The sequence below is a fragment of the Festucalex cinctus genome, chromosome 21, assembly GCF_051991245.1.
Source record: "Festucalex cinctus isolate MCC-2025b chromosome 21, RoL_Fcin_1.0, whole genome shotgun sequence".
NCBI classification, from domain to species: domain Eukaryota; kingdom Metazoa; phylum Chordata; class Actinopteri; order Syngnathiformes; family Syngnathidae; genus Festucalex; species Festucalex cinctus.
Genome location: NC_135431.1, coordinates 2259780 through 2287582, shown reverse-complemented (window position 1 = coordinate 2287582; position 27803 = coordinate 2259780). Strand labels below are relative to the sequence as shown.

Here is a 27803-nt window from a genome sequence, read left to right as displayed (position 1 = left end):
TAAGTTGGCGTCAAGGAGCAAGTCTACTGATCACAACGAAATACAGTAATAACACCACAACACACAAGTAGCGCAGACGTGTGACTGTTTACCCACACGTCGTCAACGACGAGGCTGAGTGCGTCAAGATGGCGGAAGCGGCAAGAACAAAACCAATCTTTGTGTGTCAGCCGTGCCGACGTCCCGCCTGGGCCATCGCACGAGAAAAAAAAACAAAAAAAAACACTCCCTGGGCAAGCAAGGCACCGCATTAATGTGCAAATGTATGCAAGAAATGCCAAAATGACTACTGAGCCAAGAAGCGCCACTCAAATTGTTGGGATTATGAATAATTAGCTTGCTTTTTTCTTTTTTTTTTTTGTGTGCTGGAACGTTCCTTAATTTTGGTCGTTTAATTATGCCCAATCCAAATGTGGAGAGGAGTGCTCCATGTCCCAGCAAGAAAACAGACCACGGGTATGGTTCTTCAAGAACCAAAGTCTGGTTTCGTTTTGCCAATTTTTTTCTCAAATTTAACATCGTATTATATTTCTTATCACTTTCCGTGTGCCTCTAATAGTCCTTCATAAAGTCTACTCCTCAAGTAGCTAACCAATTACTGTACACTAAAATCAGATCATTTCTGAATTGTTCGGCCGCAACGAGAAGGTTTCCTTTAACTCATTCACTCCCAGCCATTTTCACAGAAGCAAGGTTCTAAGTATCTGGAAACCAATGTTACCTATGTTATCAATTCCTCAGATTGGGGAGACTTAGCTAACAAACAACTGGATAGATACCTGACACGAGTGACCCTAAGAAAGTGAGGTCTCTGTGTTCCACGTTTTTTTTTTCATCAACTGGTGCATCACCTTAACTGCATTTTGCCAATCACACTTGCGTTCATTTCCGTAAGCGAGCTCGTCAATAGAAGGCAGCGCCGCCCCCGGCGGGGGCTGACTGGCAGCTTTGATGCTGTGATCACCAGGTTCCTGCCTCGCACCTTCCGGTTCAAAACCCCAGTCGACAAAAGGACTCTCGCCGTCCCCCACGGGGGCCTGATTGACTCCGGCAACGCACCCGTGTCGCGGCGCGCAGGTAAGCTGCCTTTAAAGAATGTATATGAGTCCACCGTGAAAGGCACATGAAAGAAGCCTTTGGAGATGAGGCCCAAGAAAGGGAAATGTCAGCGAAGGTATTAAAGAAAGCAGGCGAGAAGGAAAGCGGGAGAGGGGGGGGGGTTGCTGCTGTTGTTATTGTGTTTGATGTAGCGCTTGACAAGGCAGAGAGTTTAGAACGTCCTCATGTCATACAATATGCACACCAGGAGAGGTTTCATTTAAATGCGCGCTCACTCGGAGTACGCGGCGGAGTGCCGGTCTGCCGGGGATTCATCACGGCCTCGCCGATAAAGACTCTCAGCAGACGCCCAACGCATCGCTCGGGGTGAGATTGCCTTCCGAATGGACACTTGTTATGTCGGAACACGCGACCCTGGCGGGTATTACCAACCGCACTTGTGGACAAGCCGGTTCGCCTGTCCGAGGATTGCATCGCTACTTTCGCTTACAAAGCGTTCAAGTGGCCAATTTGGCAGATCGCTAAGTATCTGCTTAAACATGGCCAAAAAAAAAAAAAAAAAAAAGGCACAACCATGACTGAGTAGAAATAAAACGGAGCCTGAAGAGGTCTGATTGGGAGCTGAAACCAATGGAAACAAAACAGCAGAAACTGATTCACAGATTTTATAAGATTTTAGTCTATATTTTAGTCTTCTTGTCTTCCGCCGCCTACTACACCTGAGTTATTTCTCCTGACTCACCAGTCTAAAATGTTCCCAGGAACTCAAATGGGTCACAGGAGCGTTTTAGTTTCACGAACTACATGTGCCAATAACCGCTTCAGAGACAAAAGACTACCAGTTCATTTTGACAGTGGGAATGGAAAGGAAAATGTCCTAAAACAAATACTGTATACTGTATGAAACGAATGATACCAGGCAAGCTGATTTTATACTGTCTTAAAGTTTTTTTTGAACATGAAATTCTAATCCTGCATCTCAATGTGGCAACAGAATACCAGACTCCTTAAACCAATGATCTAGAGTTCAATTTTGGAGAACTACTACCTCGTTTTAAAGGGAATTTCACCTTGTCGAAAACATTTTAACACAGTTGCGGTTACTACACAAGTGAACCTGCTCGTGGTGATGTGGTATGCTGCAGGTGAGGTTGAGCGTAAGCTGAATCAGCAAACGGTTCGCCGGCAATTAGTGCGGTGACTCTCCATGGCGTCCTTGGACAAAAGTGCATCCTGCCCACGTGCGTTCGCACACAATGAATCCCACACATACTAAAATAAGTCCAAATGAATGCAAACGCCATCCTCCATCTGTTTCCGCTCCAATTTCCCAACAGGTTACCCATCGCTTTGCTTTTATCTCGCAGATGAGAAAAGTTTTTGGGGAGTGCGACGGGGGCGGTGATGGGAAGTGAGGGGCGACATGGCGTGGTGCCGGTGGTGGCGAAGGAGGCTGCAATTAGCGCCGAGCTAATGAACTGCCGCTCATTATCGGTGAATCAACAGGGCCCCGCGCTAATTACGGCTAGCAGGATGGACTGGTCTCCGCCGCCACGGGCCCCGGGGTCCCTCTAGAACTGCGACACTGCGGATTCATCTGCCAGGAGCTACAGGTGCTCACTGATGCAAAAGAAACATCAGGGCAGAATTGACAACAACAATCTGAAATGATATGGAGCTCTCCAACAAAACATTAGTAGTCCTAACCATGAACTTATCATAACCATGAACCAAATACAGCAGAACACTGCTATTCCTGGGGGAAAACCAAGCCTGACTGTGAATTGTGAATTTCCACATAAAATTGACATTCACCTCCAATTGCCTATATAATTACTTGAAACCATGAACCACGTAATACACAATAGACAGTACTAGTACAAATCATGATGAAGATGAATTGCTGCAGCATTGCAGTCCTGCGTAAAAGAATGAACACTGGACGAGCGCGGAAGTTACATCCATGTTGCCGACGCTCCTGGGGAAGCCTGTGATTGTGCCTTAGTAGACCTTAAACCTAAGGTTGAGGCGACTTTAACCTTAACCACTAATACTAGCTCATACCTAACAAAACCTTAAACCTACAACTCTCAATTCTTACAACGAATTGCCCAACCCAAAACCCTAAACTTCAACCCTAGCCCTCAAAACTAACCACAAGGTAACGAATCGTAATTACTACAAGCGTATATAACCGTTAACAACCTTGAAACTTTGTATGCCAGACCCGGCGTTAAAACCGAAGACCTTCTGCCCAGTAAAAAGCAAAAACATCGGAATCACTCGGGTCAATCTACTGCATCGACTGCTACAGTACGTTCAAAAAAGTAGTGGCCCTCCATCATCGCGCAAGTTCCTTTCAAACGGAAAACGAGCGCGCCGTCTCCAACATGACAAACAAACGTGTTTTCCCCAGCAAACATGGCCTGATATTCGGGCATCAAACGCCCGCTGTGGAGCCCACTGCGGCCCCCTTCCATCTATCCGGCAAAAAAAAGTTCTAAGTGCATTAATGAGGAGACTAAAGGCGATTTAAGCGAACCACCGAGGAGAGCAAACAGCCAAAAAAAAAAAAAAAAAAAAAAAAAAAAAAAAAAAAAAAAAAAGATTCTCGGCGTCAAGCTGTAAGAAGAAGCGACCTGGGCATATAAAGTAGCCCCCCCCCCCCTCCTTTTTTTTCTCCCCCTTGCGTTTCCTCCCATAACTTAAGCAGAGATCAGTGGCTAACACTCTTAATCCCAAGGGGGTGCTTTCTGAGCTGTAATTTAAAAATAGCGTTTTAATAACACACCAGTGCTACAGTACATTAATCTCGGAATTAATTATCTAGCCCACCCCCAGCCTATTTGCTTGAAAGAGACTCTTTGCCCGCATTTCTTGTGTTTTAGCTCTATTTATTCCACGAGCGAGCGGATAAAGAGATGCTCGCCGAGCCTCTGCCGCGCTAATTACGCCGCCGTACATTAGCGCGCGAGCGTATTAAATATTTAAACCGGACGAGGAAGCGGCGCGGGCGGGCGGGCCGGCGAGGTGTGAATTTCTTTAAACGCCGCCCCAATCGAGCGCAAGGACGCGCAGCGTAAACAAGAATCAAATCAAGTAAATAGGGGTAAACGCCAGCATAATCCAAAGATATTGTCGCAAACGGCTTCGTTTACATTTTCACACTGCAACGCTTTTTTTTTTTTTTTTTTTAATCAAACGTCACTCGAAGCCATAGGAAATCAATTCCACGGAGAAATTAAAGAGGGCGACGTGACGGCGCGAGAGGCCTAAAGGCAGCGCAAATATTCAAAAACAATATTAAAGTGCAATAAATAAAATATGAAGCTTCTTTGGCAATATAGCGACCGGGGGCGTCGGGGGAAGTGGGCACTAAATGCGACTTAATGAAAGACGCCGGCGTTTAAAGGCGCAGTAATCACCGTGCCAAAGGTGGCGGCGCTCAGCCCTCAGGCGCGAGCTGCAGCCTGACAAGTACCAGCGAGTATTCGGGCCACACACTAAAAGAAAAAAGAAAAAAAAAGAAAAACGAGCAGAATAATGTCAGATATTCTTAGTACAAGGCTCGGAATATTGCGTAGTGTTCACCGAGCAGTTTTGCAAATCAGTGACCTCATTTGAAGAGCAACTTTACAACTTTATAATTTTGTGGATTTTTTATTTTTTATTTTTGCATGATACTCCCAGGGACCTATTAATTAAGGGATTTATTAAACAATAAAAATGACACGAGGAAAAATCTTATATAACAGTGTTCCCTCGTTTTCCGCTGGGGTTAGGTTCCAAAAAATACCCGCGATAAATGAAAACCGTGAAGGAGTTAGATTTATGTTTCATATTTATTATAAATGTTTTAAGGCTCTAAAAACCCCTCACCACACAGTTTATACACTTTTCTCATTGAGTCGCTTACATTTTCTCACATTTCTCTCTTGTTTAAACATTCACAATGTTCAAATCTTCATAAATTTTATAAAATGGGTATATTACTGTAAAAAAATAAATGCATGCAAAATTGCAATAAAAAAAAAAAACAAAAAACAAAAAACTGCAATACAGCGAGACCGCGAAAAGTGAACCGCATTATAGCAAAGGAACAGACACTAATATATATATATATATATATATATATATATTTATTTATTTTATTTTATTTATTTTTTGCTTCAACTCAATGGCCACTGTTGCAGTGTCATATTCCACCATATTTAAAAAAATAATAAATTTTAAAATATAAGAAAAATAGTATACGATAAACTTTTCCCCAAAAAAAGCACACAAAAAAAAGGCTATAAAAAAGTATGAATTAATTCTCGTAACCGTACACCGTTTTTACAAAAAATGTCAACACTGTATTAGTACTTTTTTTCTAAAAAAATAAAAAAATTCATCTTTATTCCCAATTTAAAAAACAAAAAAACAAAACCATTTTGTCTTCATAAAATTACTGTCATACAAGTAGAATTCTCGTACTTTTTTTTTTCCCTAGTGTGGCTCCAATACTCTTAAGACAAGAGATCAAGTCTGACGCTGACATTTATGATTTGTATATGAGGAGGCATGTTAAAAAAAAAAAAAAAAAAAAAAAAAAAAAAAAAAAAAAAAAAAAAAAAACGACCATCATTCTTGTCCCCTCCCGCCTCCCCTGATGATTGACTGACTGACTGACCTCTATTGTCACGTCGACACCGATCTCCCCGCGCACGCATCACTTTGCGCGCCCTCGGCTGAATGGCGTCGAGGTGCGCCGGGCGGGGGTGCCCCCCCAGGTCTGTGTACGGCAGATAACCTTTAAGGAGGTGCGGTTCACGCCTCCTGGCCCCCGGCACCTCGCCCGCTATCGCGCCGCGCCATCGCCACGTGCGAAAAACGGGCGGAGTGGAGGCTCGCCGCGCATGATTGATGTCGACTGCGGAAGCGTCCGCTATCGTGAGCTTGTAATGCGGGAGATAGCGTGGAAGAGTTTAAGATTGCGTTGGGGAGGAAATAGGAAAAAAAAAAAAAAAGTGTGTGGCGATAGCGTCCTGCACTTTCACGTCCCGCAAAAAAAAAAATCAAAGCCCATCTACGTGGGTTACACAAAATAATCTTAAACATGCGCCCAAAGGCATCCGTCGCATTCAGACGAAGCGGTTAGGAAGCGAACCAGGAGGGAAAGTTCATCAATGTTTCTGTCCGACAAGAAAGTTCCAGATTTAGGGCGGTTTAGTACAGCTTTATATTTTCCGCACTATAAGGCGCACCTAAAAGCCTTCAATTTTTTCCAAAAGCTGACCATGCGCCTTATAATCCGGTGCGCCTTATATATGGATCAGCATTGAGCCGCAACAGGTCTCGCTGTCAAGACGCTATCGTTGACGCGCATGCGCAGAAGATCCCGCCATCTTGGATCGCTAGCTCATACTAATACTTCAGAGAAAATAAAAAAAACAGCTGTTTATTCATTTTGGGAGTGAATGGAGTTGTCAGAAAGCTGGTTTGTAATCTATTAATAAAGTTTGACTGACCTATCGGACTGTTTTGTTGACGTTCCCTTTAGCCCAGCACCATCTAATGGATGCATAACGTAACCCCAGCCTCTACTGTAGCGCCTTATATATGGAAAAAGTTTTAAAATATGTCATTCATTGAAGGTGTGCCTTATGAGGTGCGGCTTATAGTGCGGAAAATACGGTACACAAAGTGAACGACGCAAACATCAGACTGAAAAGGAAGTTGAAAGTGATTGATCGATATTTTTGGCGACCATGTCGTGCAACGATTGACATGTAGCAGAACGCGGACGTTTGCGCTATGCTAACGTGTCAAAAATCTTGGACCGAGGCGCTTTATGACCAAGCTACAAATAGTTTTAAACGTTCTAATTAGGCTTGATTGAGTTATGAAAGGCGAGCAGGACAAAAAAGAGATGATTGAAAAAAAAAAAGATGACACCTTTGTTGTTTTTTTTTTGGGGCGACAAAGCGCCACTGATTCTTTTTTCGCGTCTGCGACACGACGTCGTCCTATTCGTTTTGTTTACAGCGAGGCAGGTGGTCCACAGTTCAAGTCATCTCGTCAATCATCTTTTTTTTTTTTTTGTGCGTGTGTGTGGGACTGACTATTTTTTTCAAACACCAAAAAAAACAAGTTGCTAATTTTGCCAGTGCTCTTTCTAGACACTGCAGGTTTAATTGCTAATTGTTAACTGGGAATGAATGCATTTGCATATTAATGAGTTAGTCCATTTGCATTTTTAATTTGCCGCCTTCAAAGGGGGGTGAGATAAAAGGTCGCACAATTCTGAATAATTTAAATAATTTATGCTCCATTGGTGAAAAGGAGGCGAACAGAGAAGTGTTCCGCGGATATTAACCCCTGAGAGCTTTTACCGAATAAAGCACTCCAAAAATTGTTTTAACAAATCTAATTAAACGGAAAAAGGTCTGAACACACAACCACCCGGAGCACCAGCAGCTCGAGTGTGTCCTCGGGACCAAAACAACGCTGGGGAGCGAGCGGCGGCGGCGGCGGCGGCGAGGACGACACTTCCTGTCCTCCGTGCGGATATGAAGGCCCGCGCGAGTCCTTTCATCAGTCAGATTGATCAAATATCCCTACAGGAATGCTGATGGAGTCGCCGCTTGCTAATCGGAATTCTCTCTGAAGTGAAGCTGCTCGCCGCCGAGCGTCACCCTCCATAAGCAATCAAAGCGAGGCGCGCATCCTTGAAAGTTAAACCAGAACAACTTTCAGGCGACGAGGGGGCCTAATGAGTCGCAGGCGCAGTCCAAGCGCCAAAGTCCATTGAAAAAAGGCCAACTTTTACAATTTTGCATCTGCCAGGAGCTGATTCCCACCTCCCCCCCCCCCCCCTCCGCCCTAGTGATCTGATACAGGCCCTGGGCCCAACGAAGAGGCCGATAGAATCAGAAGAGTTTCCCCTGACGGGACCGATCCCAAAATGTCGCAAACAGATGCTTCCATGCAAGTCTATTGACAAAAGGCCAAACTTTGATAATGTTTTGCATGCCAGTCACTGATATTTTTCCCCTCTTGCCCTCCTTGTTGATGAGAATTACAGTTCCTGAGCCCACAGCGGAGGCCAAGCTAGAATCACAACATATGCAGCTTTGTATGACAGGATTGTTTCCGGTCCTTACAAACAGATACTTCCATGAAATGACATGAAACTTGAAATTGTGATCGGTGCACCCCTAGTGCCCAAGTTCGGTCCTCGAGAGCCTCCATCATCCAGCCTGTTTTCCATGTTTCTCTCCACGAAACACACCTGATTCATGATCAAGATCGTTACCAGGCTTCTGCAAAGCTTGCCGATAAGCTGATCAATAGGTTCAACTGTGCCGAAGGAGGGAGACATGGAAAACAAGCTGGATAAAGGGCTCTCGAGGACTGGACTTGAGCACCACTGAATTAGCAGATATCCAGCTCCCATTACGGATAACGCAAACGGCAAAAGTCAACTGAAACAAGTCAAACTTGGTATTTTCCTGCTCCTTCATTTCAATCAAGCTCCCAAACAGTTTGCGTGTCAAGGTCTTCTCCCGCGTCCTGCTGATCTTCGAATCGGAACATCAAAATACAGATGTCACAAACCGTTTCTTCCTCAGTGAAGGCCACACAAAAGTTCATGAGAAAACGTCCCAACTTATTACATTTTTCCACGTGCCGGTCGTTAAAATGCACCCCCGACCACCTCCCCTCCTCTTGATCCAGGTCCCGAGCGCTTTGTGAGTCTGTCTCTTCTCCGGTGTCCTGGTGATGTTAATTACAGGCCCAGGGACAGCAGCGGAGAGGCCCATTAGAATCACAAGACATCCAGCTTCCATTATGGGCTCGGCATTTTGCTCTTTGTGCCCGTGCTCTTGAAATTACACGTTGCCAATCGTGGGATGGCACAAGGGCGAGACGCAAGATGGCTCAGGGATAAGTTGAAGGAGGGGACAGGCGGCGATGGTGGAAGCATGGGCTTCACTTGCCAACTGTAAGCCCCCCCCCCCCCCCCCCTTGCCCCTCTTTATCGCCAGATAACTTATGCAAAGCGGCAGATGAAACCCATTCCCATTCACGCGGCGCTGATTGTCAGCGTACGCTCGCATTCCTTTGAGAGCGTGATTGACCGGCTGAAAGGCGACAAATTAGGGGGCCTGCGCCGTCTTTTCTTCGCGCCGGTCGCCGGGGTTTATTTGCGGCGGATTCGCCCGGCGCCCAAAAATGAAGTGAACTCCGGCGCCGCTGAATGGCGGAGAGCTCTGATTGAATAATTGATTTCCTTTGTGCGGCCTGTGTTTAAGAGGGATAACTCGACATCCTTTTGGAGCGTAATGATTGTAATTACCGTCATGAATGGTCATGTCAAATATGACACGAGAAAGGACTGTTATTAACCTTTATTCTCCGCCAGGAGACAAAAAATATATATATACCCTCTTGTCTCTTTGCCTTCTGAGTTGGGTTTCTTTCAGGCAGGCGTAGGTTGGAACGCTTGGGCGAGCTTCTGGTTTCGGGCCCGCCAAAGGTTGACGGCTAAATTGAGTGTGCAGTCGGCGAGAGTCGCTTTTGGGAGAACGGCGAAGCTACGACGCACTCGGCTGGAGACGGCTGCTACCTGGGGTCTTTAAGGTGACGCCGGTTGTTCAGCTAAGTCAACAGATCAGGGAACATTTTTATTTTTTATTTTTTTTTTTAACTCGAGCTGGGAAAGAAGATATCACTGGCGTTGCCCACGGTTCGTCAGTCACACTCCTGCTGTAACCTCCTGACTACCAGCAATTCAAAACTGTCCTCTGTAGTGGACCTTTTTAAACCTGAATATGTCCCACCCAGTGCATACAACTGAATTTACTCTTTTTAGGCTCTATAGAGGACATTTAGAGCTTTCCAATAATACCAAATGTGTAGGGTTGGGGCTTAGCTACCTTTGATTGAATCATAAAAGAAAATGGCTTCCTTCAGTGCAAGCACTTTTTAGGGAAGAGGAAAAGTGTACAACACTTTTTATTGAACAAATTTAGGCTTTAAATGTTGTTAGCATGTTTTCTATAAGACTCTTCAGAACACATTAAAGTATTGTTTGACTTATTTTAACTGTATTTGAGCCTAGCATTTAAGTTTTAAAAAATGTCCTCTGTAGTGGACACATCATAGCTTACAAATAACTTCTTTTTTTTTATTATTCTTTTGCAGTATTCCGGTTACTTTACAAAGATTGGGTAATATCAAAATAAACATGATTGGACAATATTTTTTTTTTCCTGGTAGTCAGGAGGATATAGTCGACTACAAACTGACTAAATAAAAAAACGGGATGAGGTTGAATAACTATGATTAAAACTAACAAGCGTGACTGAAATTGGACGAAAACTGGGACTAAATTTAATTTATTTTAACTGTATTTGAGCCTAGCATTCAAGTTTTTCAAAAAAAATGTCCTCTGTAGTGGACACATCATAGCTTAAAAATGAAAACTTTTTTTTTTTTTTCCAAAAATTTCTTTTGCAGTATTCCAATTACATCACAAAGATTGGGGGTTATCAAAAATAAACATGATTGGACAATATTTTTTTCCTGGTAGTGTTATTCTTGTCTTCTCGCCGGAATTGGTGTAAAAGTATCCCTCACGAATCACGATGAACAGGGGTTCACTGTAAAAATGCAGCTATATTTGGACATGTTCCATGTGACAAGCACATGTCATGTGTCAGCCGCCCAGCAGGTCGTGACTTTTTTTTTTTTTTTTTTTTGTAACAAGACCACCGATTAGCCCGTCACGCACTCAGCCGCGTGGAAGTGGAGATGCTCGTCGTCTGGAGTTGCCTAATGACTTCCTAATTCCTCATCAAGGCATGAATGTCCCCCACAGCAGGCGGGAGAGCGGTCGCGGTGGCAGGGTGCCATCCAAGAACAGGTGCCACGCACCCACCGCCGTCCGTGGGCCTCAATTAACTCCTTCCGGAAAGAAAGCCCGCTCACCTACTCTAACGCTAATCATGCAGATTCTGACAGCTGGCAGCAAAAGTTAGTTCCAAGACTCACCTTTTTGCCGCTTATTTAGCTTAGAAAATAAACGCTTCGGAAAATTATACAACACGTGACAACAAAATGGCTGCCAACAATCAAACACGGTGGTCCATTTGATACATTTTCTCCGCTCCAGCAAGCAGCTCAACACTGGCATTTGGCCACTTCACTTCCTTTTTTGAAACATTTGAGCAGTGTAAATGCAAATGAGACTTTTTTTTTTTTTTTTTTGTGCCCTTTCGAACTTCAGCCCTTTAAATATATAAACTGACATCAAATTGTACCTTTTCTGTTTTGGACAGTCTTGGCCAATTGAAACCCATGAAATTACTTATAATCATTATTATTATTATTATTGTTTAATTTGTTATGCACTTTACATTCCAAACCAATTTTAAAGTACTACAGATGAGGGTTAAAACAAACTACAGTGAATAAAACAGTTAACAGCCATAAAATCTAACAAAAAAAAAATGCCTTGCGTTTTACTGAAATGAATCATACAATTGCGGTTTCATTCTAGACTTACCACTGTAACACTGTAATACTCAAGGGAGCAGTGTCCAGCAATATTCGTTATCGTCCAAATTGAGGTTTTTCATACGTAGTGCACTCCAAGGAGCAAATGTTACTTCTCAAATTGACTTCACAAAAATACAACATCACCACAAACGCGTCAAACCGTAATTTGACACCAACATTCAAACATTGTCTTTGCGTTGCCATTAAACAACGTAAGACACATATAACAATATTCAAACAGCATAATGTTGACAGTATCCATTTAAATGATGCCGAGAAGCACTTTGGCGAAGTTAAAAGCTAATTGCTATTGACATGTTTTGTTTAATTACACAAGTTAGCATAGCAGCTTACCTGCTGTGAGCAGGGACCGACGTCATCTTCGAGTCGCTCCAAACGTCCTCCGGGGTCGCGTAGCAGGCCTTCAAGTGTGAAAACGATCCTACAAACACAAGGAAAAGTAAATGTGTGGTCTCGCGTTGGATAAAATGTGACTTTTGTCCGTCATTTTTTTTTTACATTTTCGGCCGCTATACCTCGACGCTTTCCTTCTTTGCGTCAATCATTAAGTGGCAGGTGCCGTGCCAGGTGTGAATGCGAATATGCGCCCCCGTGTGGAGAAACCGAAGAAATTGTTTTCACATTCATTTAAGTGGACCGAAATGTTTTTTTTGTTTGTTTTTTGTCATTTAGTATTTGGGATAAACATATTTTCGCATTTATGGAATTTACACGTTTATTTTCTGCCTTTGTATAGAAACATTTTATTTTCGCATGTATTTTTATTTAATTTTATAGTAGCATAAATGTGGTACTTTTACATTATTTAGAATTTAAATTAGCGAGACCGGGGCTAGTTGTATCACTTTTTATACTTTTATATATTTCTTGGAATCAATACATCATGCATTGGATAAAAGGTGACTTTTGTCCGCATTTTTATTTATTTTTTTGGGACATTTGTGGCCGCTTACCTCGACGTTTTTCTTCTTCTTTGCGTCAAAAATCAAGTGGCGAGTACCAGGTGTGAATGCGAATAGGCGCCCCCGTGTGGAGAAACCGAATAAATTGTTTTCACATTCATTTTAGTGGGCCTTAATATTTTTGTTTGTTTGTCATTTAATATTTGAGATAAACATATTTTCGTATTTATGGAATTTACATGTTTATTTCCTACATGAGCATAGAAACATTTTATTTTCCCATGTATTTTTTTATGTAATTTTATAACATCAAATGTGGTACTTTTACATTAGTTAGAATTTAAATGTACACCAAGTGTTTGAAAAAAAATATGTTTCAAAAATACCTTCATAAATTAACTAAACTTGTTTGATTTGTGCTTTTCCATTATTTTGACATTTTTCTTGTTTTAATTCTGCCTTTTGTCTTCACTTTTCACTTGAATGGTGTCCCGAAACTTTTGCATCCAGCAGCATCCGCCATCCGTCATCCCATTAGCCTTGTTGGCATGGTGCCGGCAAACGGGAGCTGTGGCCTAGGGGTCGACCCATGCAGGGGTGCCCGATTTGGGGGGAGGGGGGGGGGGGGTTCCGAATCGCTCTTGTCACTCATGGCGCCGCCGCCCGTCATCGAGTCATCAATCGCGGCGTGTAAGCATCCAGCCAACAGATGGAGGCCCGGCGGGAGGGGTGGCGCCCCTCAGCCTCCAACCTCGCAGAGAGTGCAGCAAAGCGGGGGGGGGGGGGGGGGGGGGGGGGGCACCAGTAGTCACCTTGGCCGGGCCCTCCTGCAGTTAAGTCGACCCCAAATGGATGTGTACAAACTCGAGAACACAAGGAGGTTATGTCGTTTCATTTTTATTTTTTTTCACACCATAATATGCTTGGCCACCAGGGGGCAGAATGATTTAGACTCGAACGAAGACTTTCACAACTACTGTAAGTGACTGAATAAAATGCAATTGTTTCTGCAGAGGTTAAAAAAAAAAAAAAAAAATCATACATGTAATTACTGGTGGCCTGCATCCACATCCCTTTCTATTATTAATTAAAAAACAAAACAACTAGTGTTCTGAAAATCTTTCAACATTTAAACTTTTTGTGTGTGTGTGTGTGTAATCGTTAGATGATATTATTAGAATTTGTTGTGGAATAACAACATAAACGAGTTTGGAGGCCCCAATCATAAGAAGAAATAAACTCCCTCGCGCTGGATGGAGAGCAAAAATAGCGATTAAGACGGATAAAGATGTCTCACTGTCTCGGCTGAGATATGTAATGATATTCATAAAAGAGACCACCGACTGGGGGGGGCATCAAAAAAAAAAAAAAAAAAAAAAGTGTTCCTAAGCAACAACAACATACACGCTCACAAGCTGCATCTAGGGAAATTTTGACCGGATTGGGACGACGCAAACGGGAAAAAGCTTTTTCAAAGTAGGCCATGTTGTGTGTGTACGCGTACGTACGTACGCGCGTGTCTCGTCTCTGCGGGCGCAAACATGAGCCAGCTAGCATTGATCAATTAAACATGAGAGCCTTAATAATCAGCCAAAGGTTGAAGCGTAAAGAAGCAACCTTTATAACCAATACGCTTGGTGGTGCCTTGAGATACGACCGAACCACGATGACTAATTTTCCGAAATACGAGCCGCCGTTTGGTCGTGAAACTGCTAACATTGCAAAACACTGTTCACAAAATAAAAAATATTACAGCGCCTTACAGAGGATTTATTGAGAGATGGCTAGATGCTATATTTGTTATGTTAAAGTGAACGCTTACATTTGAGGCCTTAGGAATCTAAAATATTGTTTGATCAAATGAGTTAAACCTGAGACCTTTCCTATAAGCCTATAAAGATGATTTAATATTCTTAGCTAAAGTTAAGGCTAACACATAATGGAAAATCCCACAGACAAGCGAGCAACATAAGTGCGGTGGTTATAACTCACACATGCACTGCTTGCACTAACAAAATGGCCACGAACAGAGAGGAGCTATAGATTACAAAAGCATAATGACGGTTGGTCGATAACTTTTAACAATTTGTTTTGACCTAATGATATCGTGGGTATAGGCATGACATGACAAAACAAAAAAAAAAAAGTATGTGGTACATCAAATGACCGTTTAGCATGTACTGTACTGTTGTCGGGCTTGTAGAAGCAAAGAGCCAGTAGAAAGGCTTTGCTGACATCTTGTGGCTACAAGTGGTATTACAAGAGTGTAGTGTTAAGGGTTTATATACAGTAGTCTGCTCGCGAGATGGGAGGAGCAAGATGGCCGCCCTGTGACTTCAACGGCTTACACGGGCGTGTATGGGGCCGTCATATATTCAGGTCAGTGCGTTGTAGTCGCAGGGCGGCCATCTTGCTTCTCCCACTTCGCGAACAGACTATCGTATACGGTATACGTACAGATGAGACATATACAGTTCGTAGGCAGTAAATATAAGGCCGGGGTTGTCACTTTTTTTTTTTTTTTTTATAACAAGTTTCCTCCTGTAAACGTCATATAATTTATACATGTATTTCAGGCAAGTTATAAAATGTCTAAAGTCCTCTTGTTTATGTTGAACAAAAGTCTTGCCCTGTCGGCTATCCAGTCAGCTAGCAAGCTAGCACGCCCACAAATATCGCCCCCTGTCGGCAAAGGCGGAACAAAAACAAGACCACCTTGTGGCGCGGTGCCATACTGCGGATTGTTACAACCATTGAAAATATCCACCAGTACACAATACAACAACCACCTTTAAGAATGCAGTTCAGTTCAAACGTAATAATTATGAGTGACCATGGGGGGAAAAAAATGGTTTTACGTTTTAACCGTAGGGAATATTCTAAAAGTCTGTTTTATCGGGTGGACTGAGCCAACCATGACGCACCATTTGGGTTCGCAAGTTATTAACAATTTGTGCCAAAATTGTTATCGTGGCCAGTTCACAGGTAGGTAAATAAACGAGAAGAAAGAAAAAAATAGTAGTTAAAACCCACTAAAAATGATTAAAGCCTCGTCTGTACCTCGCGTCTTTGGTCCACGTTCGAAGCCCTGTCAGATTCCTGTTGGAAGGACCGGAGCGCTACAGGTGCAGTCAATTAGTGGTCAAGCAAGAGTCTATCAGACCGGAAGTCGATGAGGAAAACAAAACCAATGCACAGCAACCACTGCAATCAAAAACAGAAGTGTAGGAAACATTCATTGATTACATAGGTTTATTTATTAAGTAATTTTTTATTCCCCTCAAATTGGGTTGTGTAGCTTTCAAAGGAGTTCAATTTGGCCTGCTGGCGTATGTGACCACAAGAGGGAGGCAAAACTACATTAATCGCAGTGAGCGTTTAGAAACGGAAGTATACAAGCGTACATTACGTGTTTTTTTTTTGCCTATAAACTCCATTAGAAGAGTTAAAAATGGAACAAAGTGCACCTGTCGTTTTGTCATTCTAATCTCCGCCATTCAAATGACGACTGTGTTTGATAGCAAGTTTTTGTTTTTAAACTTGATTTTCACGCATGCGCAAAAGTAATGCGCACATCTCATATAAAGACAACCAATTGGTAGCTGCATTTTAAATGGTGCTTTTATTGCAATGTGTTGCATTCCCACATTCATATTCAGATGTTATAGATTTGTTAGTCAAAAAAAGAAAAAAAAAAAGAAAAAGAAAATAAAAACATGTCCTCACCTCAGAGGAGGAAACAAAAACGAACTAAAAACATTCAAAATAATTTTCTTGTTAAAAAAAAGAGCAAGGGATCAAAAATGATGCACGAGGTGTTTTGTGTGTGTGTACTCGTGAAGTGTTTCTTTTTGTGTGTAAACTTGAGCAGCCACAGACCAAAAAAAAAAAAAAAAAGTTCCAGTAGAGGTGGGTTTTTTTTTGTCCTTTTTTTTTTTTTTTTTTTTGTACAATTGAGTCCAACTTGGAGAAGAAAGGGGGCCGCTGAGGCGACCCACACTGATTGTCTTAGAACACCCAAACAAATAAAAAGGTTGTTTTTATTCTGTCAAAATCACACCTGAACAGATTGGTGGCGGTGGACGGGGATTGTGAAGGGAAAAAAAGAAAAGAAAAACTCCCAACATGCATAAATTTAAAAAAAAAAGTTGTCCCACATAAACACTGTCACTCGTCATACTGTAGCTGCTCCCATGCCTCTTCTTTACAACCAAACATTACATGAGGGTCGTATTACCAACAACAACAAAAAAAAAGGTAATATGTATCATATACTTATATCTCTATATATTTATTTATATTAATTTGTACAAGGGGAGAAAATGGAACCTCGGCGCTTGAAAGCAGAGAAAAGCAGACCAGACGTGGTGTCTTTTTTGTTTGTTTGTTTTGTTTTTAAAACCTGCATAAAAACCGTATAGGAAAAGTGAGTTGACAAAAAAAAACAAAAAAAAAATTTGGTAAAGGTGGAGAGAAGACGTTCAACAGAAGTTTGGGTGCCTGAGCGCCACCTCGAGCTGTGTTGTGATCCGGAATGTTCTGAGAGTTTGAGGTCTGAGTTTTTCAGGGAAATAAATCCGAATAATGAAAACCAAACTGCCCCCCCGCCCTGCATAGACAGAAAAAAAGTTAGCATTAGTAAATGTCTTTTGCTACCATTTAAAAAAAATAAAATAACAACCCATTAAAATTTAGATGTCCAACGATAAGCATGCATTTCAATTATTTGTTTTTGTACAAAAACATTTTTTTTAATGTTTGCATAAGTTTAGCAAAGACAGAAAAGTGGTGACTTTTTTTTTTTTTGCTCCCACTTTACGACAAATTGTTAAAAAAAAAAAAAAAAAACAGTGAAATATGCCAAATATTTTTGTGTTGCTTTTCTGCTAAAAAAAATAAAAAAGCTCACAAAACCTGGAGATACATTTTTTGGGGGGATGATATTTGCATATAAATGTAGCAATGATGAAAAAAGGTTCACAAAGGAAATTGTCTTCTTTGCTACCACCTGATGACAAATTGTTTCAACATTTTGCTGACTAATGATTAGCATGCATGTCCATTTAAAAAAAAAGAAAAAGTGCTAGGGTTAAAAAGTAAAGTTTACTAAATGTGGATTTCCATGTTTTTTCCACAAATTTAGCAAAAACAGGAAACAATTAAAAAATATATATGTTGTTTTTCGAAAATATTTGCATTGAGTTTGGCAAGGATGGAAAAAATGAGAACGTCATAATCACCATTTTTTTCCGACCAATCTAAGTTGAAAAAAACGGGGAAAAACAACAAAACAAAACAAACAAAAAAAACTATTTTAAACATATCAAACTTTTGTGTTGCATTTTGAAAAAAAAATCCATTAAAAAAAAAAAAAAAACCTTTCGGAAACCATTTCCCCCTTTGTCTATTTTCTGTTTAAAATCTGTGTTAATATTAGCCATTTTTCCCCCCCCATTTAAAAGACCTTTACGACGGAAACAAAACACGAGGTTTGGACTTTCTTGAACATGGACGAGCTAATTGCAAATTCATGTTAATGGCTTGTGGCTCAGTATTTTGTTTTTTGATTTATTTTTTTTTTGTCAAAAAGATGCATAGCTAACGTCGACTTCTATTAAAAGACGGAAGGAGGGCGCGAACGTTGTGAGTTAAAGTTTGCATATGTAATCTTTTGAGGCTTTGGTCATTTAGGATCACTACGAAGGGACTTTGTATGCGTTTTGTCTGGTAAAAGTTTTCCCGAAGCTGCCGAGGATCCACTCTCTCGCATCGGCGACGACAACAAGAGAGAGAGAGAGAGAAAAAAATACAATATGGCCTTTTTTTTCTCTTTTAAAAAGAACCCCTACGACGATGACGAGAAAAAAAAAAAAAAAAAAAGCCAGTCCACACTGCTCGACGCTCAGTAAAAATCACATTCAGCAGTCGCTATAGAAACCATTCTCTGGCATCAGACACATGGAGCAGGAAAGGAGAAGATCCATCATCATCATCATCATCATCATCATCACCATAATAATATACAGTATTCATCACACGCACTGATAGTCATATACATCATCATCATCCAAAAGAATTTTGAGAAATAAAAAGTAGAAAATCCAAAACAATACAAAAAAAAAAAAAAAAATGACGGAGGCGAGTAGTTATTTACCACAAACTTGTCTTGATGATGATTCTTCTTACTATTATTATTATTCACATTTCTCTTTTGTTATTTACATCATGTTAACAAAAAAAAGAAAGAAAAAAAAAGCCTGTACCTGCCGACTAGGAGGAGGAAGAGGAAGAAAAGGGAGGCGGCCTTTCCGCTGAGCAGCTGTTGCATAACATCTGGAATTTCAACGTGCATCGCTTGGTTTTTTTGGGGGCTTTTTTTTTCTTTTCTTTTTTTCGTTGTTGTTGTAGTGTGGAGTGAAGAGAGGAAAAAAAAACAATTCCTCATCCTTGCAGAAAAAACATCGGCCGAGGGACTGACTGGACGCGCAAAAAAAAAAAAAAAAAAAAAAAAACGATTCAAAATGAGTAAAAATATAAACATTCTCCCACTTTGCGCGTGCCAGAAACCAAATTTGATGCCACGGGAAACTGCATGGAGTCCGATATGGGAATTTTGGGGGGGAAATGACGAAGAAAAAGACACAAAAAGATATGCTATCATCAGCGGTGGGCAAAATTTTTGACTCATTTCAAATCAACAATAATTGCATGCAAAATAATTGATTCAAATGAGAAAATATGTCATTCTCATTGTTAAAAAAAAGTACTTATTTCAAATGTATAAAAGTACTCAGCTTCACTTTTTTTTTTTTTTAAATATATTTCATAATGTTTTGTATTTTGTAAAATTGATTTAGCCGTCAAAATTTGGTGCAGAACATCCCATAATGGCAACACGAATTATTTTTGTTTAGAAAAGTATTAAAAATACAAAAGCTGATATTAGCTCTTTTTTAAATAGGCAATCTGTGATTAAAAACACCCAAAACAAAACAAAAAAAACACATTACAACATAAGACAAACATTCGTGTGACCCCCCCCCAAAAAAATAAAAAATAAAATAAAAATAAGTGAGCCTTGGCCTAAAAAAATAATAAATAATTCATATTGATCGGGCCTTAATTTTTATTTTGACTCAATTTAAGAGTTCGTATTAGATCCCATTGCGTTCCACACTCCAAACCAGTAGGGGGCAGAAATTTACCATTGCGTTGTTTGACAAGTGCTAAAAATTCACAAGAAAGGATTGCAAAACGCTGAAATATTCTGGACATAATCCGTATTATTGTTCCAAGTGTTGTTTAGGGATATTAAAAAAAAAAAGTTAGCTATCATAACTTTATTCCGCCAAATATCGGCATTGGCCATAAGATTGTACTGCAGAATAATAATAATAATCATAATAATAAACTAACGACCATTTTTCACATTTTCATTTTGGGATGCTGCGTGTAGAAATTGATTATTTTTTTCTCTCTGATTTGGAATATTGAATACTTTTTTTTTAACACGCTGTATATAAAATTGTTTTTAATTAATGAATATTTACAACCAATTACTTAATTACATAATAGATTTAAAAAAAACAACCAAATAAATATATTTTAACTAACCAACTTTGGGGGGGTAAAGTGGGCCCAGGGGCCACCCATTTCGCACCGCTGCACTATTTGGACAAAAGTATTGGGACACGCCTCTTCACCAATCAATGAAGGCGAACGTCATGAAAAATTCTTCCTTTGAGGTCCGTAACAACGAAGTTGAGGTGAGTACGGTGTATAAAAATGCGAGGGGCAAAACCAGACCGCGCCCGTTTTCAGGTCCAACGCGTCGCCAAAAAGTTTTCATCCAAATCCTCCTTGGCCCAATACTTTTGTCCACATCGTCGTTTCAATAGAATAAGAAAAAAAATAAAATAAATCCAGCAAAGCGGAGAAATGGTTGTCAATAGAAAAACAAAAAAAAAACAAAAAATCTTTGAAGAAGTCTACAAAAATTGCGTGAAAGAGCACGTTGGCGGTTTTCCTGGATTGAGACTTGAGCGTCACCAGAATACAAAAAAACAAAAACAAAAAAACTAACCGAAGAAGAAAGTTCTGAGTTCACAGTGTGAAACGAGGTCCGAAAGCCGACGTCGGCGTTTGCGCGTCTGGTAAAAAGAGGCGGAGGATGAGGTAATCGGAAGAAAAATGAAAAAAGTGCTCTGAGGTAGGACGCGGAATGACAGACAAGAACTTCTCCTGACGCTGGCGTCCGTTTTGACGGCGTCTCAAGTGCAGGATTGCCAATATGTACGTTACGTTACGTTACGTTACGTTACGAGGGGGGGCGGGCAAAAAGATTGTAAACAAACTGCTTTAGGCGGGCCAGTGAGAGAATGTTTGCCGCCGATTTCGCCCTCGAAAATACGCACCCGACTCGGCGCGGATGCCTCAAGTGCTTCCTTGCAAAAAAAAATAAAAAAAATGGCGACATCGGTAATGATTGGGGTGCATTTTGGATTAATCTCTTCTTCTTCACATTTTTTTTCCCAAAGGGGTGTGGGGGGGGGGACTACTTCCTCCTCCGATGCAATATAAATCAGTTACGGCATGACCCAAAAAAAAAAAAAAACATGACCCCTTTCACACGGAACCGGCGGCCATCTTGCAGCTTAAAATGTTTCGGTGCCAGATTCAAGGAAAAAAACAAACAAAACAAAACAGAAAAGAACCGGTGCTCAAACAGCAATATGGACTTGAAAAGATGTTGGCTTTACGGCCCCTTTCACACAAAGAGCTGTTTTGGTAAGCCAAACAACAAGTGTAATGTAAAGACAAAATGTTGGCGTGAAAGGTATGGTGTATTTTTGTGAAAAAAAAAAACTAAAGAAAAAAACAATAAATGTGATTAAAAAAAAACCAATAAACATGGTGACCAGCTTCGGTAAACGGCATGTGAAAAATGCCAGTCCCGAATGCCGGTGCCGGATTCAGGGAACGATTACAGACTCGGTCGGTACCTGCACTTGTGTGAAAGGGATGTTATTTTTCAATGGTCTCAATATAGCTTTGGGGAAAACAGTAGTTGGATGCTTGCGCTGGATTCAGAGAAACTTGAAAGAACAGCTTGGAAATTTTGTTGGTCGCCATCTTGGTTAGCTACATTTAGAGTGCTGAAAAGGGTAGTCGAATATTAGTGCCAGATTCAAGCAAACGTGTTTAAATATATATATATATATAAACAAAAAATGGTGGTGTTACATTTTTTTTTCCTATGGCGCGAACAGATTTTGTAAATGGGGGATGAATATTTGTGCCGGATTCAGTGAAGGAAAAATAAAAAAAAAAAGATCAAAATATCGGTGCTCATTTTGTCGGCGGCCATTTTAAGTCAACACCAAACATCGCCTTCGGTTTGTAAAATGGCCGTCGAACGTCGCCAACCTCGTTTCGACCTCGCCGGCACTGCGTGAAAGGGGTCGACTATTTCCCACATTTTTTTTTTTTTTTTTTTGTGTGTGGCGAGTCATCCGTGAAACGTCCTTCCTTCTGTACTGTACAACGCCACGCGCGCACGCGTGGCAAAACAACACTGATAGGCCGAGTTAGCGCGGGATAGAAAAAGGGAGCGACTCAAAGAGCGAGCGAGCGAGCGAGCGAGAGAGAGAGAGAGAGAGAGAGAGAGAGGCCGAGGCGGCCTCGTATTCACAGCTGCTGAGGTGAGGCTATATCATAAAACGCGCGAGCGCACGACTGTTAAATAATCCCAACAGTCTCTCACGTTTGTTTGTTTTTTTTTTGTCTGTTATACTGAATACAAAAATAAAGGCGAGAGTTCCAAAATGAAAAAGTGAGCAGCATCCCGTCCCCCCCCCCCCGAATCCAAAATATCGTCAGCTTTTGCGGGCTGTTGTCGGAACCGATCGAGATGACGACGACGATGAAGAAGAGAGCAGAACGACGACAGGGAAAAGAAACAAAAAAAATGAATAAATCGTGTGTGGAAGAAGAAAAAAAATTTGAAAAGAAGCTCAACCTTCCACCAGGCACTGTGTAAGCTTGACAGAGAGAGAGCGTGTCGCAGAACCAGCTGATCCCGAGCTTCCGTCGTCACATTCCTGGAAAAAAAGCAAACCAAAACAAAAAAAGCCCAGAACGGGAGGCCGCCGCCCCCCTCCGAGGTACTCCTGCGTCCTGATTGGACAGCAACCAGGAAGCGGGTGGTGGCTGATGAGCAGCAAAAAGACAACACTGCCTTGAATAGGCTGAGGCAGACGGACAGGTTGTCAAGACAGGCAGCTCGCCGGCGCCCCCCTCCAAGAAGTGCTTCAACGCCGCCCGCGGACAGACGCCGTCCGTCCGTCCTGAAGTGAGGCAGAGACTCCTCCCACGGGGTCCGGAGGAGGCGTACGAGTGAAGAGGGAGTGGTCTGTCTGCCTGTCGGTCGGTCGGTCGGGTCGGGTGACATCACTCGGTGAGCAGCTGCTGGAGGAGGCTCTTCTGCTGGGCCTGGCTGGTCTGGGGGCCCGGCGGGGGTCCGGGACCCTTCTGTGCGGCGGCGATGGAGCCCTGACTCAGGTACGAGTCGCCGCCCACCAGGTTGACGGTGCACTGGACGTCGGCGAACACTTGCACCTGCTGCACCTGTGGACGGGGGCGGGGAGGAAAAAAAAAAAAACAACAACAACATGATGACGTATTCACTGCGGCACACGAGACGTGGTAGCACGCTGGCTCCCTCTAGTGGTAATGCACAAGCACACTTCAGTTGTATTTCAGTTCTGAAAGTCTATGTAGTGAAAATAAATATGTGTAGTTAGTAGAGCAAGTTTGTTTTTTTTAACATGGTTCATTTCAGTCAATTTTTTAGTTTTAGCATTAGTTTTAGTTTTTTACATATTTGGAGTATTTGTCAAGAGCGACAAAAGGTCGCAAAGTATATCGTGTAATAAATAGGGCAATTCAAATTTTCCAGCACAATTGCATGACTTAAATAATTAACTCACAAATTAATGGTAGATTTTATATCTGTTCTAACTGTACAGTTAAATATTTTTGTGAAGTTATTTTAAGCAAAAATATGTTAACCTAATACAAATGTGGTTGTATCGTTGTTTTGGGTTGATGTAATTTTTTTTTTATGCCACTAGATGACATGAGCATTTCATGGTTGGAAATGTAATGTAGTAAATTACAACTTGACCCCACAAAGTTCAGTAAAAGAACTTTCAACTTTTGGCTTTCATTAACTATCATAACCATGGCTATGAACAACCCAGACATATATGAATGATTAACAAAAAATATAATTAATTAATTAATTTAAAAAATAATAATAATAATAATTAAAAAAAAAAGTGAATAAGGCTTGCAAATCGTGCAAGTTGTTCTGACCTGCTGGTCGCCACACAAGGAGCCGCCGCCAGTGCCGCCGCCGTTCAAGCCGACGACGGGCTGCCCCAAGGAAGGTAAGGAGCCCACGCCAGCCGAGCCCCCCGCCATGGACACCGTGATGCTCATGTTGTTGTACACCCCCTGCTGGCCGAACGTCTGCGATGTCGGACTGAACAGGCTGCGACACGAACGAGCAAAAATGAATAAACAAATGAACGTTGAGGACTTGATAGCAGTTTGTGTGCACGTTTGGGTCGGAGGACCACTCACCTATTGCTGGCCTGCTGCCAGCTCTTCATGTCCGGGGACTGGTAGCCGGGAGGAGGGGCTTGCTGGAGCAGAGGACTCTGGGAAGTGGGGTTCTGAGGCGACAGCAGCGGGCTGCTGGGGCTGATCTCAGGAGGGAAAGGCGGGTCCGGCTGGACCATGGCTGCAGAGAAGTCCACCTTCATGTTCAAATTTCATCCACGCTACGGCTGAGCAATTCATCAAAATTCAAACACAATTTCCATCATTGCACTCCACACTACAAAATCAGTTTGTTTATTGATTAATTATTCATTTTGAGCATTTTTTTATTTTATTTTTTGGTTTGATCCACAGAAACATGCATAATTAGTGTTCCAAATAATTTTAAGTCTTTGTACGTTCTATTCTGTTTTGTACCAAAACAAAATAAATGATTGTCCCAATCGTGATTTGAATTATTACCAAAATAATATAAAAAAAATATTATCTTCTTAATCAAACAGCCTTCGATTAATCTTTTAATTTAAATTTATTTGTCAAGACAACTTTTTTTTTTGTTTTTTTTTGTAATGGATTTTTTTTTTTTGTCTGGCTTCCAAGGTTTCTTGTTAGGATTTTTATAAATTATTTCTGCAAAGTTTTAGTTTTTGTTAATTTTAAAATAACATTTAATAAATTTTGTTTCATCCAAAAGGAGCCCATAATTTGTGTTTCAAAGAATTGTATTTGTCTTAATAATTTTTACGTTTACACGTTCTTGTTTTATACCAAAAAAATAAATTGTTTCAATTATTACCAAAATAATTGTGATAAATATTATCTTCATAATCAAGAAGCCCTAGATTAATCTATTAATTTAAATTTCTTCATCAAGACAACTGTTTTTTTGTTTTTTTGTAATGGATTTATTTTTGTCTGGCTTCCAAAATAATTTTTTACAATTATTTCTGCAGTTTTTTTTTCTTCTTTTAATCAGGAGCAATACCAGATAATTAAAAAAAAACTTTCTTCATATGTCATGTGCATTTTCTATAAGGAAATAGAAAATGATTCAAATAGAAAATCTGATTTGATGCATTCCTGATCTTAAATGTCATCGTACGTATGCCGCCGATCATTTTGACTGTCGGCGCGTTTGTCGTTTTAACTCTCACCAGCGCCGCCGAACTGCTGCATCAGACCTTGCTGCTGCAACGAGGAGCCGCCGCCGCCGCCGCCGCCGAAGGGAGGAGGAGGAGCCTGCACGCCGCCCAGCAACGTTGTCGGGCTATTCAGTTTGCCGTCCAGGACGCCCCCCGGGATGGGCGCCCCTCCCGGCGGCATGGGGCCGCCGAAGTGAGCGGGTGAGGTAGGAGGGTTCCCCGACACGGGGCTGTAGCCGGCGGGGAAGTTGAACTGCGCTTGCTGCTGCTGAGGCGCGGGTACGCTGTTGTTGTTGGCGGCACCTTTCGGGACCCTGGCGGCGACGGCGGGCGCGGCGGCCATGTTCTGCCTCATCAGCATGACCTTCTGCTGGAAAAGCTGACGCTGGCGGTGCTGGATGCTGTACAGCTCCCTCTGACGCTGAGCCAGCATCTGAGCGTTGAGTGGAGGCTGCGGACGGAGGACAAAAAACGTCACAGACGTCAAATTGAACATTCGCTATAAAACATGACGGCAAAAATAAGCAATAAGTTCCATAAAAATAGCTATGAAAGACTTGTCATTCATCCATCTATTCGTCCACACTTCACTTACAAATTACACTTCAAATTCACAAGTGCGACATTTAAGTCAAATGTCAGGCAGTCTTTGAAGCAGTGCCGATCACAAAAAAAAAAATGATCGCATTAATCATGTATTAACTCAGATGAATCACACTTTTCATTTTGACCGCAGATGATCCTTTAGATGCTTACGTTAAAAGGTTGCATTTGAGCAATAAATATAACATCCATTCAAGTAAAGCATTTACTTATGTAATTCAGAATATTTGTTCATATCAAAAATATTGGGGTCATTTTTCCCCCCATTATAAATGATGCAAGTCATTAACTGATTCGAAAAAGAGGATGAGCGTGTGCAGTGGATCAAAAAATGTCAAAAGAATTAACACGACGGGTGCTCTTTCAATTCGGCGGGCAAAAGAAAAATGATAAAAAGCCTTTTTAAGTAAGCGATGAATCGCAATTAAATCCAAAAATGTTATGATGTGATTCATCTGATTAAAACGTGTCATCGTTTGACAGCTCTACTGTGAAGGCAAACCACTGAACTCACCTGTGAAGGAATTTGAGGTTGCGGCGCCCCCAGACGAACGGCCATGTTCACGTGCTGGCTTCCTCCTCCTCCTCCTCCTCCTCCTCCAGGGAACGTATTCATCAGCATACGATTCTGGAGCTAAGAATGGAAGAAAGCAGCCAGATATCAAGACAATAAATCGATGAAAAGAAAGAACCTGAGCGAGGCCAGACGAGAGGATGATGAGGGGAAGGCATTATTTATTCAGGTGACTTCATCGCTTGAAAACAACTTGGCGGAAATGAAAGTATGAGATGAACATTTTCAATTATTTGACCAATATTTTAGTTATTATCCACAACAACAAATCAAAACACAATTGAGAGAAGGAATTCATTTTAGTTAACCAATTATCGAGGGGGGAAAAGTTTATCTGCAATGCAGTGAGACCGCAAAAAGTGAACCGCATAATCGCGAGGGAACGCTGTACACTTGAATGCAAAATTAAAAAGAATTTGATTCGCCGCTTAATCGATTCTAAAAAACAACAACAAAATATTGGATGTTGACAGCACTCGAATCGTGTCGTTGCTCTCACCTGCTGAGGACCCTGAAGTCTTTGCTGGAGTTGCAGCCGCAGCTGGTTGGGCGGCAGTCGAAGCTGAGCGGCCATCCCCTGCGGCGGCCGGGCGCTCATCCCCGGCCGGAGGCCCGCCACGGCGGCGGCGGCGGCGGGCCCCCCGCCGAGGAACGGCCCCCGGGGGGCCCCGAAGCCCAGCAGCGCCTGCTGCTGCTGCTGCCCCATGGTGGCCAGCTCGGCGGGGAACTGAGCGGGCGGCGCGAATTGGGAAGGGTAGGAGGGAAGAAGCTTGGGGTCCAGAGGGAGCGGCGGGGTGGCAGACACTTGCTGCTGGGTGGGGAAGTTTGGAGGCATCGGGTCGTAGCAGCCACCCTGCGGGGGGGGAGGGAGAGAGGTCAGAAGCCAATTTGTGTGCATCCAGTGCTTCATTCGATCCATATTTTGCTAAGTTTTTTGTTTTTTTTAATGGAGGACCAAAACTGCCAAAATCCAAAATGAATAAATGACTAAATAAATAAGAAATGTATATAAAAAAAAAAAAAAAAATCATATCCAAAAATAAATACAAATAGAAATAAAATACAAATAAAAATTTAAAAAATAAAAACAAATAGAAATTTTATATCAGTTTTTATTTTCACTTTTAGTCATTTATTTATTTAGAATTTTGTCCGTTTTGGTCCACACTGCCAAGTCGAAATGTTATTCCAATGAGGGGGGCGGTCTTAGGTTGGACTCCGACGTTGCAAACTGCCAAACTGTCATTGATCGAGTGGGCAGCCTTATTGCAGTATAGAATAAATTATCATCCTTTTTTTTTTTTTTTGGACCATTTACTGTCCATGACGACA

The 27803-nt window shown here is 41.7% G+C and overlaps 1 protein-coding gene across 5 annotated transcripts in view; it reads right to left on the bottom strand.

Moving 5' to 3' along the window:
* ncoa1 (nuclear receptor coactivator 1) overlaps window positions 1-27803 on the bottom strand; it is a 240715-nt gene that overhangs the window by 192797 nt on the left and 20115 nt on the right. For 2 of the 5 annotated variants that reach the window (XR_013281095.1, XR_013281096.1), the window contains exons 17-24: window positions 26971-27324; window positions 26412-26531; window positions 25307-25745; window positions 24174-24333; window positions 23904-24081; window positions 22546-23153; window positions 15588-15731; window positions 11959-12046 (exon numbers count right to left, since the gene is read on the bottom strand). Coding sequence is in view for 2 of the 5 variants with exons in the window: in XM_077509872.1 (XP_077365998.1) it covers window positions 22977-23153; window positions 23904-24081; window positions 24174-24333; window positions 25307-25745; window positions 26412-26531; window positions 26971-27324 (1428 nt within the window). In the remaining 3 variants the exon portion in view is untranslated. Of the gene's footprint in view, window positions 1-11958; window positions 12047-15587; window positions 15732-16130; window positions 23154-23903; window positions 24082-24173; window positions 24334-25306; window positions 25746-26411; window positions 26532-26970; window positions 27325-27803 lie in introns of those variants that run through there. The other 3 variants (XM_077509872.1, XM_077509873.1, XR_013281097.1) reach the window with 2 other exon arrangements.